This window comes from Orbicella franksi, chromosome 2 (genome assembly GCF_964199315.1).
Source record: "Orbicella franksi chromosome 2, jaOrbFran1.1, whole genome shotgun sequence".
Lineage (NCBI taxonomy): Eukaryota > Metazoa > Cnidaria > Anthozoa > Scleractinia > Merulinidae > Orbicella > Orbicella franksi.
Genome location: NC_138146.1, coordinates 7,336,281 through 7,355,486, shown reverse-complemented (window position 1 = coordinate 7,355,486; position 19,206 = coordinate 7,336,281). Strand labels below are relative to the sequence as shown.

Sequence of the window (19,206 nt, the reverse complement as noted above, 5' to 3'; positions counted from 1 at the left end):
ATTTATCTCCATCTTCCGTGTGTTTTCGAGAAAGCAAGAGTTTTAGGTTACATACCTTTGCGAGGAAAACAAAAGAATCAAGTTACAAACGTTTTCGTGAAGAGTAAAATTGTCACGCTCGCAACTTAAATGTATTACTTAATTTAAAATGAACAAAAATCAACGTAAAATACTACAGTAAAATTCGAGAGCTGTCTTGACAAACGGTGATTAATTGTAAGTTATTCTTGGACTGTGAATGAAAATACACATCAAACATACGCACTTCTAAGATTATGTCTCATCAAAATCCCTAGCTGACTAGCAAGGTAAATACAAACCAGGAATGAATGGCAGGGGTTATATAGGAACTGTGTCATGAGTACTGCGTCAGAGCTATGCATTACACTCTGCACTATCTGAGATTGTCTCACTAGTTTTAAACTGTTGCTTCCCCGAAAAACAGGTGTCATATTGCAACCATAGCTCCCCATAACGGCCACCTCTCTACGACGGCCACTTTCGTCTCTCCACAACGTGGCCGATTTAGAGAGATTCGACTGTATTCTCTATAAAAGGGGTCAACTAAGAGAGGTTTGAGCCATTTACGTAAAGTAAACTAGTAACAGCCACGTAACTGACAACTGACAAATGGCCCAAAATTTTAACTGTGGACAACTGAAAACTGATGTTTGTACTCCCCCATCCAGACTAACTGCCCCTGAGTCTCCGAGGATGGTAAAAAGCTGTCCAGTCCAATAAAAGAAATACTTGCTTCATTAATACCTGGCTAAAACAAAAAAACAAACAAACAAACAAACAAACAAACAAACAAACAAACAAAACAAAACAAAACAAAACAAACACACACACACACAAAAAAACAAAAACTTGCAATTCCAACAGTCCAAGTTGTAAAATGAACAGAGTGGACGTTAAGTACGGTAAGTCGAGAAAAAGCAACAAGCTGGTTTATTTATTAGTCGCCATGGTGTCAATTTATAACTTTACCAGCCACATCATTTCATTACCAGGCCGCAAATATAAGTTACCCGTACTCAAGACAGAGGGCACAATACAGATCGACCAAAGCCATTGACAAAAGCATTACTGTTTGCAGAATTTTTGTTCTCGGAATTCATAATTGTTTGGCTTCGTGTTGAATTTTTACATTCTAATTTTTTTTTATAGTGTAACAAAAAGCTTGAAAAGCTGCCAAAGTTGGAAATTTCGGAGCGGTCCGTAGTCAGGGTGGGGATGGGAAAGTCCGGACCGCTGAAGCGAGCGCGAAATTAGTCAATCAAATTCAAAGATTACCTTATTATTTTCTTTTTAATAACTTAGTGAGAATTTTGGCATCACTGTCCTTCGTTCCAGATGCTTCCTTAGGGTTTAAGAATTAAAGTAGTCAGGAGTGGCTTGTTCAGGACTGGCGGCTTTGAAGCTCCCACATTTCGGATCGTCTGGCCCTGTGGGGTAGCTGTCGCTCCAGTACAGATAATGAATCCACACGTTCATCTTAGTATACTTGGATCGCTGTGAAGAAAAAGAACGAAAATAAAAAGCGATGAAGAAAAGAAAAAGGCACAACTGTACATGTCTTTTTGCAGCGTCGATACAACCCCAAGGCTTTCAGGAACAAGGATAAATAAAGCACTTATACTCCTGCGTGCTTGTTGAATCAGCTCAAAGGGTGTAAAGTGGAGTCCATTATTGAAAGATCGAACCATGTTCTCTTTGCATTGTTTTGTTTGTGGTCCGATTTCCATTGGTTCAAAAGCTCTACAAGGGATTAATGTATCCTCCATAACAATAACTGAGCTTAGCTAACATATGTAAGCCTTAGCTTGGTGGCGGAAAACGTAAAGGAGTTAATAATTGTAGCTTACGTCCCCCAGATGAAAAACGTCTTTCCACGGGGTGGTGGTGGTGGCAGGTTTGGGGGGTAGGGGAGGTGAGTAGCCGTGTAGGCTATAATTATTTACGGTTATGTTTGTCTAACCCTCGGACCAAAGCAAACACATTCCCTCGTAGTGGTAGACGAAGGAGAGGAATGCCCCATTTGGTTTATGATGTTATAAGACATATTGCTTGATATACTAATCGTTTTACGTTAGGTAGATAGCTCTCAGGATGCTCGGCAAGACGAGAGGTTTATTTGTTGTGTCAACTATTTCTCTATGTCATTTGGAATTCCTCCATTTTGACATTGACGCTAAGCCAAACTGTCTTTCTTTAAGCAGTGTTTTAGTATTACTATTATTTTTGCATTCAATTAACAGTTAACATTATGTATGTATTCGCATGCAACTCGAAACTCACATCAAAGTCTTTGCAGTTTTTATTTGTTAGTCTCGAGTCACTGCCTTCACAAGGGGCTTTGCTGTCTATCGGCATGGAGATCTCGTATGTTCCAAATGGACTTGTACATTCCTCTGCGCCGAGAAGTATGTCACACGGCGAGTTACTCAGAAAGTGACAGCACATCGGCTGTAAGCGAATGTCATCTTTCTCCATACAGAAAACCGAATCCTCTGCAGTTGTAAAGGGATCTGTTAGTTTAGTACCTTTGAGGTACATTGTAATTACGATTTGTTTATGTTTCTTTACAAAATAGAACAGACAGATTCCATGTTACCGTGCGTCTGTTAAGTGATAGATTACAGATGACGTCAAAATGCGGTAAGAACGAAAAAGTGGCACGCGAGCCGTTAGGCAAATGTTTCACTGATATTATTATCACGTTTTTGAGGTCTTATGTGGTCTGTTACTGAGCAAACGCGCGGTAACATGGAATCTACTAGTTCAGAAAATATTAGTAATAATAATAATAATAATAATAATAATAATAATGACGTCATTTATGCGTCTGTCCGCCAACTCAAGTTGGGTTGATGGTAGGTTGTCCTCAGGTTGCTTTGTCGATTAATTAATTATGACCCTGCCCGACTATCCAACGTAATATGAACTTCGTGTAGCAATTGTTTTACCACATCACAGAAAATAATTATCGACCCCGAAAGGGTCCACTGGGATTGCTAAAAGTATTTCACTGAGCTGCATCGAGTCTAGTGCGCAAGTGCAATAGACTTCGAAAAGCTCCCCTTGGAAACCGTAGCCTATTGTTTCTAGAGCTGCTGCAAGGGTATATCTAGGGTATATCTACTTACTTATGCCTTTCTTCTTGTCTTTGTTACATTCTGCTGTGTTGGTTATTTCAAAACGGTTAAATTCAAACTTTCGCTCTGATCCCAACGGCTGATGGAATACCTTGGTCTTTCCAGTAGCATCTCTAAAGACTGACCCACCCATATGCCGCACTCGTAAAAAAACCTTGGCAGGGAAGTTCAGGCTCTTTTCGTCTTGTGTCGTCTCTCCATACAGCTCAACATACATCTACATTTTATTTTAAAAAGAAAAAAAATGAATAACAATACTTTACACACTCTTAGCCTCGTGTTAATGTTTAATTTCTAGACAAAGCATTTTTCACATGAATGTGAGGCTTAGGATGTATAACATAAGTATTATTATATACATTTCAGCACCATTTATACAAAGCGTCCTATGCAGTCAAGAGGGTGCTGGTAATACATAAATAATGATCATGACGGTGTGAAATTACACACAGTGAAGAACAGATCGTTAACATACTTCAACAAGAGAGGATGAAGGGTAGTATAGTTAATCCCTCATATGGTAATTTTTAGATCATTCATCTCGGCTCAGAAATCCCAGGAGACTCTGGAAATGGGCGATCCTGTTGCGCAAAATCTACTTTCGTAAACACCCAAGCGATTTACACCCTTTTTACACCCGTTTCCATCTTCCAAGAAGACATCCAGTACACAACGCACGTTTTAAAAGTATCCCTGAGATGGTCTGGATACAACAACAAAGAATAACTTGAGAGAGATTTCGTTGAGAAAAGGGACTATATAGCGGTTAGACTCTTCATTCTCTTTTGATCTAGATTAACATATCGCTTTGGCTTTTGGTTTCGAAACAACTGAACCGTATGAAATTTCTTCAGTTCACGATAACATTTAGCATTCATATAAGTCTCTTACCTTTAAAAGACGAACGTTGTAACATGTTTCACAGCTTTGGGAAAGTTTCAAAGTGAAAGTCGACGTGTCACCTTTGTGTAACTGGTCAAACATCTGAAAGAACAAATGATCATTTATTACTCATTATCCAGTAACGACATGCCCTGGCTTACATGTAGAGGGCTTTTCTTTTTTTTTTTGAAGTTGCCAGGACTATCTTAAATTCGAACTACTCGTCCCCCTTGGTTCCAATTATTTACTAGGGTCGAGAGAAAAACGAAGGACATGCATTCAACCGAAACCACTAACCACCTCATTGCCACTTTGCCAAACATTTGAACCATAGTTAATAGAGGGAATGGTTATGAAACGGGACAAAGTTCTTTGTGGTATGTTTTCGTTCGCTTTATGGCCTTGACCCTGCACAAAACACAAGAGTTGTTTACTACTGACCGAGGAACTAACCAATGGCAACGTTTTAGTTACGAAATTCATGCATAGTATATGAGGGCAAAACAAACGGTGTTGCACGGCCGGTCGTGGACCTTCCAGCATAAATCTTGGCATCTTTGTTTGCTATTTTGATGTTTGCCGGGCTTCATAACCACTCCTCTTTATTAACTTTGCTAGGATCGATATGAAAACGAAGGACATGCATTCAACCGAAACTACTTACCACCTCATTGCTACTTTGCCAAACGTTTGAACCCATACAAGTATATATGTGCAGAAATGCAAGCAGGCAAGGTATGACTGCGTGCATTCATAGCTTACTTACTGCCGCGTCTTTAACATTGTCAAAAGCCCACTTGTCTGTGCTGGTGGTGTACCGGAACTTTGTAAAGCATTGCCCTGCTTTGCTTTGAAGTTCCTCAAGTTTCTCTAAAGACTTGGTCAACTGAAGAACTCCCTCAAGCTTCCCAGTTCCCTTTGCGGTTTCACTTGCAGTTCGCTCGAATTTGAACACTTTATCCTGAACATTCCATAAGGTACGGAACTCAAATGCTTTGAGGGTCTCCAACAGTTGGATTGCAAAGCTGTCTTCCATATGTCTATACGAAGTCAGGAGATTATCAAGGAACGTTTGTTGTATGTTGTCAGCAATCGGGGCGGCTGTAAAGTGTATATAATACATAAGTTTTAGGAAAGAGTCTTACAGCCATAAGCTCTCATCTACTTTATTAGCTGCTATAACTGCTGAGATTCCCATATTCACGTTTTTGTAACCTGTTAAGGCTTTATCTGAACACGAGGGGTGCTAGAAGAATTTTAGACTAATGCAAACCGAGACACAGTCGAGGGTTTACATAGCTTTCGAAAATTCTTGCCCCATCCCCTCAGGGGTTTAGATGAGGCTACAAAACACGAAAAAGAGGGCTCTAATACTTTAACAAAATATTTCCCAAAAATAACCGCGACTCTAAAACGCTACAACCTGTTTACATACTCTAATCCAAACACACCTATCGACCAATGAGAGCTCGCGTATTATCTCACTTATTTTGCAATGCCAAATCTAAATCCTCCAATCTATCATTCCTTACTTTTCATTAATTATGCTAATCCATGACCGAATTCATTCAAGTATTTCCGCTACCAATTGATGTTTGGTATATACTCGTCATGTGTGGATTAAATGGATTGTCAAATCCTTTAGCTCCTGCTCGCTTACCAATGTTCTGTCAAATGGAGAAAAGGACAACATGGCGGACCTTGCTGCCTCTCAAATTGCACGCTGTACGGTGTTAACCTTAAACCTAATTTCAAAAGTTACCAATAATTTGTTTTTACGCAAAACTGAGAAAAAAAAACAACAAAAAAACAATAACAACTGAACTTACCCATTTTTTGTTCTGATTTATATATTGTCTAAAAGTAAATTTCTTGTGGTATGGTTATTTGTAACGCTATTCCGATTAGTGCATGGCTTTTTACTTCCAGTTTGGTTCAATGTGTAACATTGTGGTCGGATTGGGTTTTTATGTTTACGGAAGACATTGCTTCATTGTACAATCAAGCAGCAATGCTTACCACCAGATTCACTGAGGCTTCCTATTGCATTTGATGTTTCTTCCAAGTTAAGGATATCAAAATTGTTTCCACCAATGAAATTGTCTAAGTCAATAACTTTGCCAATGAGATCAATTCTTGCTGCACCAGCAATAAAGAAACCCCCAATCTCTGCCTCGAACTTTGCCTTGTTTCGAGGCAGTGATCTCTCGTCCAACATGCAAACCAGGTCCGCTGCTAGTCCTCCCTGGTTCATTTCCAGGTTGGCCTTTGGATAAAGAACAAAAAATATCATGAACAACAGAGCCCTGACGTTATATAGAGATTAGAGGGATAACATAAAGATAGATACAGCAACAACAACTTTATTTGTACTCACTCAGCTAAAAATTAAATGAACAAAAATAAGTTTAGATAGATCCTTAGAGTTCACGTCATCCAAATAAACTATTCTCGCGCCCAAAATTATGAAAGTCTTCATAACACGTTTGCCAAAATATACAACACAAGCTCTCTACTACCTTCATAACCTCTGGTACAGATCCTATGTCCATTTTGTCAAAATCCAGATCACTAGAATCTTTAAGAGCGGCGTATTCCTTGCCAAATGCTAACCACTTCTCTGTTTTGTTCAGGTTTTCGTGAAGAGATCCTGTATTACACTTTGTTGCAAAATGACCGGCAACTCCTATAGCGGCACTAAGAGTCGAAAATGGATCCTTTCCTACCACGCCACCAACGAATCCAGTAACTCCTTGAAGTATAACAACGAGGTCCTGTTTGTTGAACTGCGACTTTTTGTATACATCAGGAAGCTGGGCGGCTATTGCTTTCAGAGAACTGGCCATACTTGATTCAAACTCCTTGATGCTCTGGTGATTGTTAAGGCAGTAAAACATAATGGAGAATCAGCAGACAAACAAGTAAAATGATATAATGTAGTCAATACAATCATGGTAAATAAGGAAACGTTTATGTGACTTTCAGAATGACTGCACTCTAAGTAGACTACAATAATTCCCAGTGTTAGTCAATGACTCTAGTCATTCTGATTGATTGATTGATTCATCGATTGACCCTTTGAATTTTTTTTTTAAAGTTAAACTAGTGAGCAGCACAGCACGAACTGTAATAGTAAAAATTGGTTTTAATCTCCTACGCGTTTCGTCTGACAATAGCAGACTTCATCAGAGACCTTCATTCCAACCATGCTCTTGGGTTGTTCATCTCTAGGAAGTTGAATCTTGATCTTGGCATTATTTAGGAGCAGGAGTAACTTGTCTACTGTAAATCCTCGAATTAGTGCCCGGGGCGCTCATTTCAAATTTAGGAGAAGATTGGGGGCGCTTATTTAATCCTCCCAAATCGTGGCCTGACATGATCATTTTTTTTTTAATGCATCATCTGCGCTTAAACAACAACATAAGCTGTTAATCGACATAAAAAGCTGATCCTTAAGTTTAAATCGCGGCATCGTTAGTACTTAACGTGTTCAACGTGTTCACTTAAGGCGTTCTAAAACTTAACTGAAACAATGTACAAATCTAATACTACACGACGAAAACTATACATCCTTTGTTGGCTCAGTACTCGTCCACAAAATGGTCGAAGGTGAGGGGGGCGCTTATTTTAGGAAAGGCGCTTATTTAAAATTTTGCCTGATAGGAGGGGCGCTTATTTGAAGGGGGCGCTTATTCGAGGGGGCGCTAATTCAAGGATTTACGGTATAAACGTACCCCATAATTATTCCCGACATCAGTTACTAAGAACAGTATATATATTTATCGTTTCGTGGGAGCGGAAAAGACAGATTCGTTTCAACTTCCGGATCGAAGAGATGAATGGGAAGCTATTGAAAGTTTCAGCATCGCTCAGCAAATCCTCACCATTCCCCCTTCCCCACAATCCCCTTGTTGTAAGCCCAAGCATCAAATGAAGTGTTTACCACCTAGTGAGATTTTATTATTCATTGTCACTATATTATTTCGTTTGTTTCTTGTTTCTACGGAAAACGTACCTTAACATAAACTCCTTTCTGGCTTACTGCTACTCGTCTAGCCTCAGTGAGTCTTTCTTTCTCTTTATCAACCTGAGTCTTAGCTGCCACTGGAAGCGCCTTGAACACTTCTTTTATATTATCCCGCCCTTGAACGGAATCTCGTATCTCATTGTACGCCTTTTCGTACGGTTCAGCGTTATTTCTAATTGCCACCGCCTTACTCTTGATAGCTTCCCATTTCATCAGCGGCGCGAACAATTGATTCCTTCCAAATCGGTCAAATCCGTCTTTGTTTAGAAAGGCTAGTCTTCGTTTTGCCACTAAGGTGAACACAAGCAGGATATAAGAAACAACATGTTTCAAAACACAGTAAGATCATTCAAGACAGCTGCTTAATTACTCAGAGCAAAATCATTACAACAATATCAAGTTACATTTTGGAGGCATAATCCAGTGGCAAATATTAGCTTTGCCCTAGTAACTATCTCCAGGGAACTTGAACTCCAGCTACGGCTGGTAGTTCACAACCAGAGGCAAATGTACTGGTGAACTGTCAAAGTCGAAAGAAACCGAAAGGAAGCCGTCTACATGTCCTAGAAAAACCTTCTAGTCAGTCAATAAGTTACTTTAACAGCACAGAGCAAACCTCATCCTGACAGTTCAATTGTTAGAGAGGGAAAATAGCGGATTACAAATGACTATTTCTCTATTGCATTTTGTTGGCTATTAATCGCGACACTACATTTTTGTTCAAAAGTAGTCGCTCAAAAAGAAAAAAAAAAAAAAGAAAAGAAAGGAAAAAGAAAAGTAAGAAAAATTTTACCCTTTCTCAATTCAGATGTATCCGATCTTCCTTGTGTTAAGGTAACGATGAAACTCAACACAGCTTCGGCTTTTGTGATCTTGTTCGACCAAATAAGATCTTCACCGTACCTGGTCATCAGCTTTATTAAAGCTAATGGGTACTTCCCTTTTCCACTGAGACTAAGGTCACGTTTCTGAAGATAAGAGCTTTCCACTTGACCATCTGAACCAGGGGTTACCGGAGCTGATTACAATAACAAAAAGAGAACGTTGCAGAAGAGGGGCTTCTTGAGAATGGCAATCATTTTTTAGTTTTTCGTGGTTATTTTTGGTTTAATGCTGGTACAAAATACGTTAGGCCGAAAACAAAAAAATAGCGTGTTTCAGTTCTCTATTGTGGGAACCGTAGTCTACTCTTGGTGAAATTCAAGTATAACAGGAGGCTAACAAATCTAACTGGAATAACTCGCAAGCCACACGAGGACGCATTGTCTTTTTCATTATTAAGGCTCCGTCTACAATACGCTGGATAAATTTGAAAATGTAGCTTTATTTCTATAGCCAGTAGGCCTCCACACTAATCCATCATGAAAACGGAGCTTTTTGAAGTCAATGATGTCCCCTTAATCATGTGATTTCTAGCTTGCTCAAGTTTCCCTCAAGGACAAATCCAAAATGACTGCTCAGTCATTTTGGCGTTATCAAATTTCTCTGGCGTAGTGTGGACGGAAAACATTGATGGGGCTTCAGAGTGAAAACACCGGGTGTTGTGTGAACGGGGCCTCAGATAGGAAAAAAAAAAAAAAAAAAATTAAAGGACTTTTCCGCAATACTTAACTTTGCCCATCACGTCCTTTTTCTCCAGGTGGGCCACGGGCCGCTTGAGCTGTTTGACCTTTCATTTTACAGCGTCGAGAACAGGGAAATTTACACCATTTTCCATGGCGTTTGCATTTGGCACCACGACCTCCGAGTCCTCCCCCACCGCCTAAAAATATCGCGAACTCTTCATTTCAGTTTTTCAAAAACAAGCAAACAAACAAACAAACAAACAAGCGAACAAAAACAGCATTATTTCCAGACAAGCGCAGGAATCAGCCAATTAATCAACCAAAGGATAGCTCTTGTTGATTTAGTGCCTTATGTAGACAGTAATTACGCAATTCTTGTTTCCTCATCAAGCAAGTCTTTATAGGACGTAAAAATGAGCTATTGATGAGACAGTTAGGGGTAGCGAGTGTTTTCGTATACGCACAGAGGGCTTTTTACTTATTCTTGTCGCGCGAGGAAACGCGGAGCCACCATGATTCTAAAAAAACGCCCACTAATTATTCACGGTTGTGTTCAGTTATACGCGAAATTATATTATTCGGTGAATTCCACAACGAGAGCTGGTTCTGTTTGGCTTATATCATAATGTGGAGAAGTTTGACTATAAGCCTTTAATCAATTCCTTTAATTAGCTTCCGGCCACATTTTGTAGTCAATAATATTTGGGTAAAGCTTTGTGATTATCAATTGATGGTTAATATTGATCATCGAATGATTGATTGATTATCGATGAGTGACTGATCAATCAAACAATTTTAAACAGTTATTGGGCTAGATTGTACACAGTATCGTGATCTGTCAGTGGCAATTGATCTTGATCTGTGACACACTGACAAATCACAATATTTTGTGATACCTCAGTTCAATAATTGTTTTATCATTTGATCACCAAGTTTGTTTTCGTATTTCAATCACTCTCTAACAGCTCATGGAAGCGATCGCCATTTTTCACACAAGACCTTGGTTACAATCGCGACCATTATTTGTAAGCAGTTATTCGCAGGTTGCATAGTTGACTCTCGGCCAATGAAAATGAAAAAAATTGCAGTGAGTGATAATTCAAATTGTTCGATTGATTATTATCAAAACTGTTGTTGTCTGAGACTGTTTAAATGGTTTCAGTATGCTGCCTGGGACTACAATGTAGGCTTGATTGTTTGCGGTTTGTGTTTTGCTATCCCATCTGGGTACGCCGAACTCAGTTTGTGGTCTTAGGCAGGCATTCTTACCAACTCCTCCAACGCCATTTTTAGCTTCCTGGCTCCCTCTACCAGGACATGTTTTTAGATCCAGCTTTCCTTGAACTTTTCTGACGTTTATTGTTTGGCGTCCAGCGTTACCACCGTTTCCTGTTTTGGAGTAAACGTAGTTCTGAGAATTTAATTCAAAAGTAATTAGGTGTTGATGTCAGAAGGAGTAAATATTTCATTTCACAAATTAAAACCCTCTAACAACTATGTCTCTGTGATATTGCGATATTTTATAGCATGATAATTTCGTTACTAAGAAGCACTTGTGGCCTACACCTGTTACACGTTCACACTTACCAGAATGCCCAGCATACCCGCCGTCTTCGCCAACCCCTCCTTGTTCACCTCGTTGCCCTGGAATATCCGAGCACTTTTCACCCATTGCTAAACAGTCTTGCTCGGTCTTGTCAGCTCTCTGATACAGAAAAAATGTACAAACAAACCCCCAAAACAAAGAAAATTGAAAAGTAAACAAATAATTTAACAAACAAACAAAAAACAAACAAACACGAGGGCAATAATTTAGCAGAATGGAGAGGCATTGGATTATACACAGACTGCTAAAGGGTTGTATGAACTTAATAGTAATCGGGATATTACAAGGGGATGTGATGCTACTTCACGGTTGTACTCAGAATATATAATGTCAAAACTGAGCATCGCTACGCACGGCTTCAACTTTTAGAGGCTCAGTTCGATCATTCCTGGTGGAGATGTTAAAGCCCTGAATAAGAATATTTAGAATCGCTGGCCATGCTCAAAAATGACAAAATCACGAATGATGCTTCGGAAATATATCTGTAACTAAAAAAAAAAACAAAAAAAAAACATAGTTTTCGAGAAATTTGTAAAAATTGAAAAGACGTGTTTTGAAAATTAGCAATGTTCTACTCGGTTGTACCGAGGTCTGATATCTAGTCGAAATGTACATTGTTGGAAAGAATGTCCTTATAATATAACAAAGTGAGTTCCAAAAAATACGGGCAATCGATGTCCGCACAGGTAAAAGTGAAAGTTTTCGTTCACGTTCTTTTTATTTTCCTAAGATTTACTGTTTAAGCTTGCTCTACCAGTTTTGTGGATTGTGTAGCAGTAGTAGTTTGTAGCAACAAAAATGGAAACATTAAAAAAGTACAAATCTCTACCTTAGCCTGCTAGCTTGGCGGTTTAAGCAAGTTTTTAAGTAGTTTGAACGCGAGCGCACAAAGCGGCGAAGCCGCGAGGGATTACCCGCGTTGCTATATTTTCGCCCCTTATTACATATTTTGACAACCCGATGACAAGATCAAGATCAAATTCGGAAAATTTAAACATTTCCATGCATAACCTTTTCAAGGTCTCTAAGCGTAAATGATTTCAAAATGGCACTTTGTCAGAAATCTGAAATTGGTCTGGAAATAGAAAGATCAGACACATCATCTGATCGTGTGTGCCATGCCTGTACACGAAAAATAAGAAACGTTTTGAACTTCATAATTTTATCTACTCGAGCCTGCAGAAAGTGAAGCAAGCCGCGATCGAAGTCGTCAAACAAGAAAAAGACATAAAACATCAAACGACAATTCCATTGCTGTGAAGTTCAGCGATAATACTTCTGAAATTTGGTTGTCGATGATGCTCTTTAACAGCGAAATAACCACGATACTGGTTCTCGTAGAGGACAATTCTTGTCTGGTGAGCGCAAACAGAGAATCACGGTAAAAATCATGATTTCGCCAAAGCCTGTTGGGAAAACGGCCATTACGTCTCTCCCATGAGGCAAATTGTTTACGATTGTTTCTTGCTCGTGTTGGCAGTTAACAATTTCTCGATATTCGCGAAGAATATGCAGGCGCGATAACGCTTTCGACAACGCTTCGTCAATTATTTTCTGTTTACACGCCAAAGATCTGCGTTGTAATCAGTGTTGTTCCTTGGAGCTGTCCCTTGGGAGATAAGCGAAAACTTTGATTGATGGGTTAGCCTTCTGATCCAATGGCAATGGCCCGTACGCCAGCGTACAAAATTAGCATCCGTGCGGGCGGTTTCTCAGGTTGTCTCTCTCTTAAGCTCCTGGCGGCTTTGGCGCTTGTTATCGCGGCTTCACCTCTTTCGTAGGGCGCTCAAATTGCTTAAAAACCGCAAGCTACGCAGGCTACTATACCTTTGCTGAGCTGTCGGCCCCTTTTCTACCATCGGAACCATCTTGCCCCTGCTTCCCATTTCCACCACTTGTTACAATGCTTACTTGTCCAGCTACCGTGTCAGCAAATATTTCCACTTGGAGGAACAAAGAAGGAAGGCGTACATTTTCACAACAGCAACAACAACACAACTTAAAACAACAGCTATGATGACAATCCCAATAGCAGGTCAACAGCAATAATAATAAAGTAGAGCCTCCTGTAAGCGACCACCCAAAATGTCAAGCCTAGGTGGTCGATTATGAGAGGTGGTCACTCATGAGAGTTTAAATCATATGGAATCAAAATTTTGGTTCATTAGAATATGATAACTGCCGAGACTGACCTCATGCGCCAATGCATATGCAGTGTTTTATTCATGCGGAAAGTCAATTTCGAGAAAAAAATCCAGTAGTGTCATTGAAAAATTTCCATCTCCTGTGCTTCCTGTTAACCTCCGCATGATCAAATGTATTTCCACTTTTAAGTCAAATCTTAAAACTTATCTTTTTAAATTAGCTTTTAATATTTCTTAAATATGTATATATAATAAATGATGTAGTGTTTTTTTTTATTGTTATTATTTTTAAATTTTATTGTAGATTTTTAATACTTGTATAGTTTTAGGTTATTTATTGTTGTAATGCGCTTTTGATCACCTGGTATGTTAAAAAGCGCACTATAAATCAATAAATTATTATTATTATTATTATTATTATTATTATTACTCAGGAATACGATAATGTTAAAACACCTTATTATCCAATTTCCCCTCTATTATCTGTCAAGTGGTCGCTTAAGGGGTGTTAAAAGCAACAGGAAATTTCAAAATTTTAGCTCTAAAAGTGGTGGCGGTCGCTTACGACAGGTGGTCGCTTACAAGAGGTTCCCAATGTAATGATTTGACTGGGAAACTTTTGGTATTTTGGAAAACTGGTCGCTGAGGACACGACGCCCCTTGCGAGAGGTGGTCGCAACCGGAGGTTCGACTGTAACAATAATAATAATAATAATAATAATAATAATAATAATAATAATAATAATAATAATGTACTGTATTGTGCAAAATTGCGGACGGTGTGACGCAGACAAAACCATGACCCTATGTTAATTTTAACGAGTACATTAGAAATTTTACTAGCTGACAGTACAACTTACAACTTCTTTCACGGGCACATTAATCTACAGTATTGATTTGGATAGTGATTTTGTGTTTGGTAATCCGGCGCTGTTTTGGTTTAGAGGCGAATCTTTGCTGACGTCATTGTTTACACTTTTCCTTATTAACATAGGACTTTGCGCATAGAAGGCATCATGCTAGACACGATTTACTAGAAAAAATGTTGTGGGCAAATATTGTAAACAAAGATTCTCCTATTAGAACGCACAAGTGGTTGTTATTTATGGTACCTGTACGCCCTTTACTTACCTAATGGTCCTGGCACCCCGTGCATCCCATCAACTCCATCGGAACTTGGAGGTAATTTCTGAAATTTTTGTGTTAAATCGGGAGCTCGAAGGTCCAATTTACTTTTATCCAAAAAGAACACTTCACGGCTGTACATCGCCAATTTTTTAATGCCACCCATTCTGATGTTACCCTAAAGGTTTATCAGTTTTGTAACGTTAGTAACGCAATAATGAGTCTGTGATAAATTGCCCGTGTTCACTAATCAGTAACTAAGCAAGAACTCATGCATTGTCACTAGTGAGTTTGAGAGGTGCATTTTCGATCTCAAAGCTAGCTACACATTATAGACAGGCATTGCCTATAATATATGCAAATACCAGTAAAAACATGCGTGCATTTACGAAGAGATGTTGCAACCTAAGGGGGGGGGGGGGGAGGTACTCCCAGCAAAATCGGGTGGGAGTGTGTGGCCCGCCTCCCAAAACCCTTGTCCTATTTATGACCAAAATCTGCGATATTCCCTACCCTATTTATGACCTGACCAAAAATTCGAAACTCTATTTATATATGACCTAATCCTTAAATCAAAACCCTGTTTCAGACCTTCGCTATAATAAGTTCCCTAGTTCAGACCAATGTTAAATTACCGTAAGCATAATTTGTGAAGGGCTCTTGTCGATTTTCTTTTCGATTATGACGAAAAAGTGGCTTCTTTTTAAAAACATACCCACATTAAGGCTAGAGTGCAAAAACCATACCTATTTATGACCAAAATGGCCAAAATCAGCTAAAATCGATATCCTATTTATGAACAAAACTGCTGAAAAACCATACCCTTTGGGCCGCACATACTTAAATAGGCCATATAAGGGAGCACCCCCCCCCCCCCTGGGTGGTGCAAGTGGCAGGGCCAAAACTCTGACAAGAATTCCCAGCGAACGACTGAATGAACTGTAAAGTCGGTATCACAACGATAGCTATCTACGAATAGGGATGGCAATGCACATAAGATGGAGAAAGGATTTGAACCAGGGAAGGAAGGGAAGTAACGTTCGATTATGACCGTGACCAGAAGCAATGCGAGATTTTTGCTCGTTGTATGATCAGCTGATAATCTTTGTAACAAGACACCCAACAACACAGAATTAGTCTACCGCAATAGGTTAATTATAACAATTAAAACATGGTGCTAAATTATTCGCCCGCAAGCCAGAGTAATTTATTTCTCTCTTTGTTTGTTTTTTGCTTTGTTCTGTTTTGTTTCTACTTTTCTTCCTCGTTGCTGTTGTGTTGTTTCTTCTTGTTGTTCTTCGTATGTTTGTTTGTTTTTATGGCGTACCTTAACGTATACAGTATCTGCCAGGATTTCAATTTCGACACCGTTAGACAGCTCCTGAGAATCTCCGAAGTTGATTTTCTTCTCTGTTTTAAGATGCTCTTGTACATAATCCATGTGCACTCCTCGGCCTACTGCTTGATAACGATCTGTTGGATCAGAGTCATGGAATATTAATTAAAGTAAATTAAAGTGTCCGTTAGTTTCACTGCAACAATAAACAGTGGATTACTTTCTTTTTAATGAAGCTAGCATATTACTGAAATCGACATTTGCAATTTTTTGTAAGCAATCATTTTGTATAACCCTTGAAATACTGTAAAGAGGACTAACTAAGAGTGACACAACAGCCATCTTTTCGTGAGTCTATTTATCCTTTCATTTGTTAGGAAAAACGACCAATATGAAGTGTTTTTGATAAGATTTTCTCTAACTCATATCAACGATATCTTTAATTAAGGGATCACGCAACAACTTTCAGTGGTACGAGAGAACATAACTTTTACATCGAAACACAATTAAGTATGCAATACATGAAACCAACTGGTTCAGATATTAAGGTACAAATCCGGATCCATACCCGAAAGAACGCAGCCATATAGTTCCGCTCTCATAGCAATATTGTCGTTCCATACTTTTGGCTTTAGTAGCACGTATCGAGCAATAATTGGTTGCTGCAGGACATGGGTCACCACGCTGTCGCTATCACTATTTCCTGTAAACACCTGAAAACAGAAGAAATGTTGAGTCTCGCGAGTGTTATGATAAGATAATGACGATAATTATATATAGGAAAATCTGAAATATTAAAGGAGGTCTTTGTTTTCTAAGCTTACCAAACTACAAATCCTAAACCCCTCAAAAGCTGTGCATTGGTCTTTCGTTTTTGTAGTCGCACATTTATCTCTTCTGGAACTGACATACACATCTGTAACAATTGTATTACTGTGATATCCAGGCTAAGCAAACCCTTCATTTTTATTGAGAAATCTTATTACAATTGGAGGGAGGGGGAAGGTTCAATCCACCACCTCTCGAAATGTTTGCAGCAACTAGTGACAGTGATGCCGACCATATGCTAAAGAACAGCCTTGTGCCATTGACAGTTTCTAATTTATAATTTTGATAACGGCACGTGAAAATGATCTATTTCCACTGGTCAAAACTTCGGCATTACCATTAAGACTGATTCTTTCTTGATAGCGGTGGAACTTTCTAACAAGCCAGCCATATACATCTATGTTCAGCGTAATCGTATATAATGAGGTCTTACCTTATCAGCACCATTTTCTTGATATGTGTGGAAAGGAAGAGAAGAGGAACCTTGATCCGCACTGTAGGAAAGAGTATACTTCTGTACCCACCACGCACGACCGTGGTAGCCTTGGGTTTGCAATTTTGTGATTTTGACATTTCGCCAAAAGTCGACTTGAAGAAATTGATTTTGGTTATTGGTTTTAGCTGCCCATGCGCCGGTCTTCCCTCTAATAGCGGCAAGGTTCAGCCTGGCGTTTTCCGGACCATGATCTTTATCCAACGATGAAGAAGCGCTCATTTGCTGGTTAGTAACAAGACCGTTTTCCAAGCCAAGTGCCTCTTCACTAGTACATGCTGATAATAAGTAAAAGAACATATCTCTCAACTAATCGATTGGCTCATAAGTCGGTCAAATTTTAACTTAATTTTAATTTTAACTTAATCCTTAAGTTAAGGTGGTTGGCAAGCGTTTCTTGCACTTTCCAGCAGTTATACTTAGATGGACCAATACTGCCACACCTTATCAAAAGATGCTTCAATATAGGTATCGCTTAAAGATGATTTCCCGTCTGTACTGCGTACTCTCGAGAGTTTGTTTGAGTTTTTTTGGTTTGTTTCATGTAAGACATCACAAAATGTGAAAATTTCGCAACTACTTAAATGAAGTAAATTCAAAGTTTCAAAACAACCGCCGTTATGGATGCTTCGTTCTTTCTCATAATACTTGATGAAACAACTTCGCAGCTGTAAAAATCAATGAAGCTGTTGGAAAAAAGAATTTGAAAGGCCTCAAAGATAAGGCTTGGGGCTCGTAACGAATAATTTCGATTCGTATTCCATCGAGTGAGATTAGGGTGCTGAGACTGCGCAGTACAGACTGGAAATCATCTTTAAACACCCAATCATTGGTGAACAAGTTATGGTCATCTTAAAACCCCTTCATTTTAGATTTAAATCATGCTTTTAATTCAAAAACTGTTTGGTGAAACTCACTTTTTTCTATCATCGAATTTTGATAAGCGTGTTGAAATGCGGCTTTTCCAAAAATTGGAACCACTATTCTTTCCAGTTTCTCTTCACCCTTTTCACCTTAGATACAAGTTATGTCGTTCTAAGCTATTTAACTTACAAAACTGCATACATACTGTATTACACTACTGCATACAGTACCTGCGTCGAGGGAAACAATCGAAGGTGTTTCAAACCATTTCATCGGAATGTACTCGACGTCCTTAGGCAAGGACTGGTCTCCTTCTTGCAACGAAACGCATTTATCTTCTACAAAAGTGATAAAGTATATTGATTTACAGAAGACATGTATCTGTAATTTTGATTTCTCAGATTAGGAATTAATTAGGATTCGCCCAACTGCATTCTTTGTTGAACCTGCTTAAACGCTAAAATCCAGCGTGTATTGTTATTGTACCGCACGTCTATGCGAAAACAGCAAATTCGCAAGCTATAAAACTTTTGCATATTCTGCGTTACTATATAAAGAGGGTCGTGGGCTTTCTTTTATGAATGTTACTAAGTGCGCCCTCACGTGTCAATTGTGAAATAATCCACACAGCCAACTCCAAAACATAATGTTGCAAGGATCCATTTTTTAATACATCGTTCTGAAATTCCTTGGGACAATTTATCCAGCCACGAACTTTCAGTATTAAGAATTATTATATTCGTAGCTCGACCAGAAACTGACTAGCTCAGGCAAATATTGCAAACAAAGATTTTGGAAGGAAAACAAAAAGAGAAAAAAGAAGAAACAATCAGACCACATTTTCACAAAGCTTACCGGAGATCTTTTCCTCTGCAAGACACGATGAAAAAACAAAAAACAAAACAAAAACAAAAAAAACAAAAAAACAAACAAACAAAAAAAACAAGTTAAGAGACAATGTGAAGTGTTATAGAATAAACAAACTTAAAACATTACATACTTCATTTAGGACATAAATGCTGTTTTCCAGATAAAGAAAGAAAAAAAAAAAAAAAGGGAAAAAAATTAAAAAGCAATGTAAACAGCATAATTTTTAGACAGCATTTTCTTTGTATTCCCAATCTGTAACACTAAAGTGTGAAATTGTCTCTAGCGAGAACCCTCTTAGTTACGGCCTG

At 38.7% G+C, this 19,206-nt stretch overlaps 2 protein-coding genes across 2 annotated transcripts in view; both read right to left on the bottom strand.

Annotated features, from left to right (window-relative positions):
• Nucleotides 1-3,878, bottom strand: part of LOC145479904 (uncharacterized) — a 148,882-nt gene extending 145,004 nt beyond the window's left edge. Inside the window, exon 1 of the mRNA XM_081458382.1 lies at nt 3,873-3,878. The gene's annotated coding sequence lies outside the window, so the exon portion shown is untranslated. The remainder of the gene's footprint in view (nt 1-3,872) is intronic.
• On the bottom strand, nt 795-18,371 carry LOC145479888 (uncharacterized). Its single transcript, XM_081458364.1, has 18 exons — nt 18,259-18,371; nt 17,105-17,442; nt 16,412-16,556; nt 15,835-15,980; nt 14,514-14,685; nt 13,066-13,181; nt 11,220-11,337; nt 10,902-11,021; nt 9,680-9,829; nt 8,861-9,085; nt 8,056-8,357; nt 6,560-6,910; nt 6,060-6,306; nt 4,807-5,141; nt 4,050-4,142; nt 3,150-3,375; nt 2,302-2,513; nt 795-1,515 (listed from the first exon to the last, which is right to left on the bottom strand). The coding sequence occupies exons 1-18, from the start codon at nt 18,299-18,301 to the stop codon at nt 1,372-1,374; spliced, it is 3,483 nt and encodes a 1,160-aa protein (XP_081314490.1). The 5' UTR covers nt 18,302-18,371; the 3' UTR covers nt 795-1,371.
• Nucleotides 18,372-19,206: the final 835 nt, after the last annotated feature.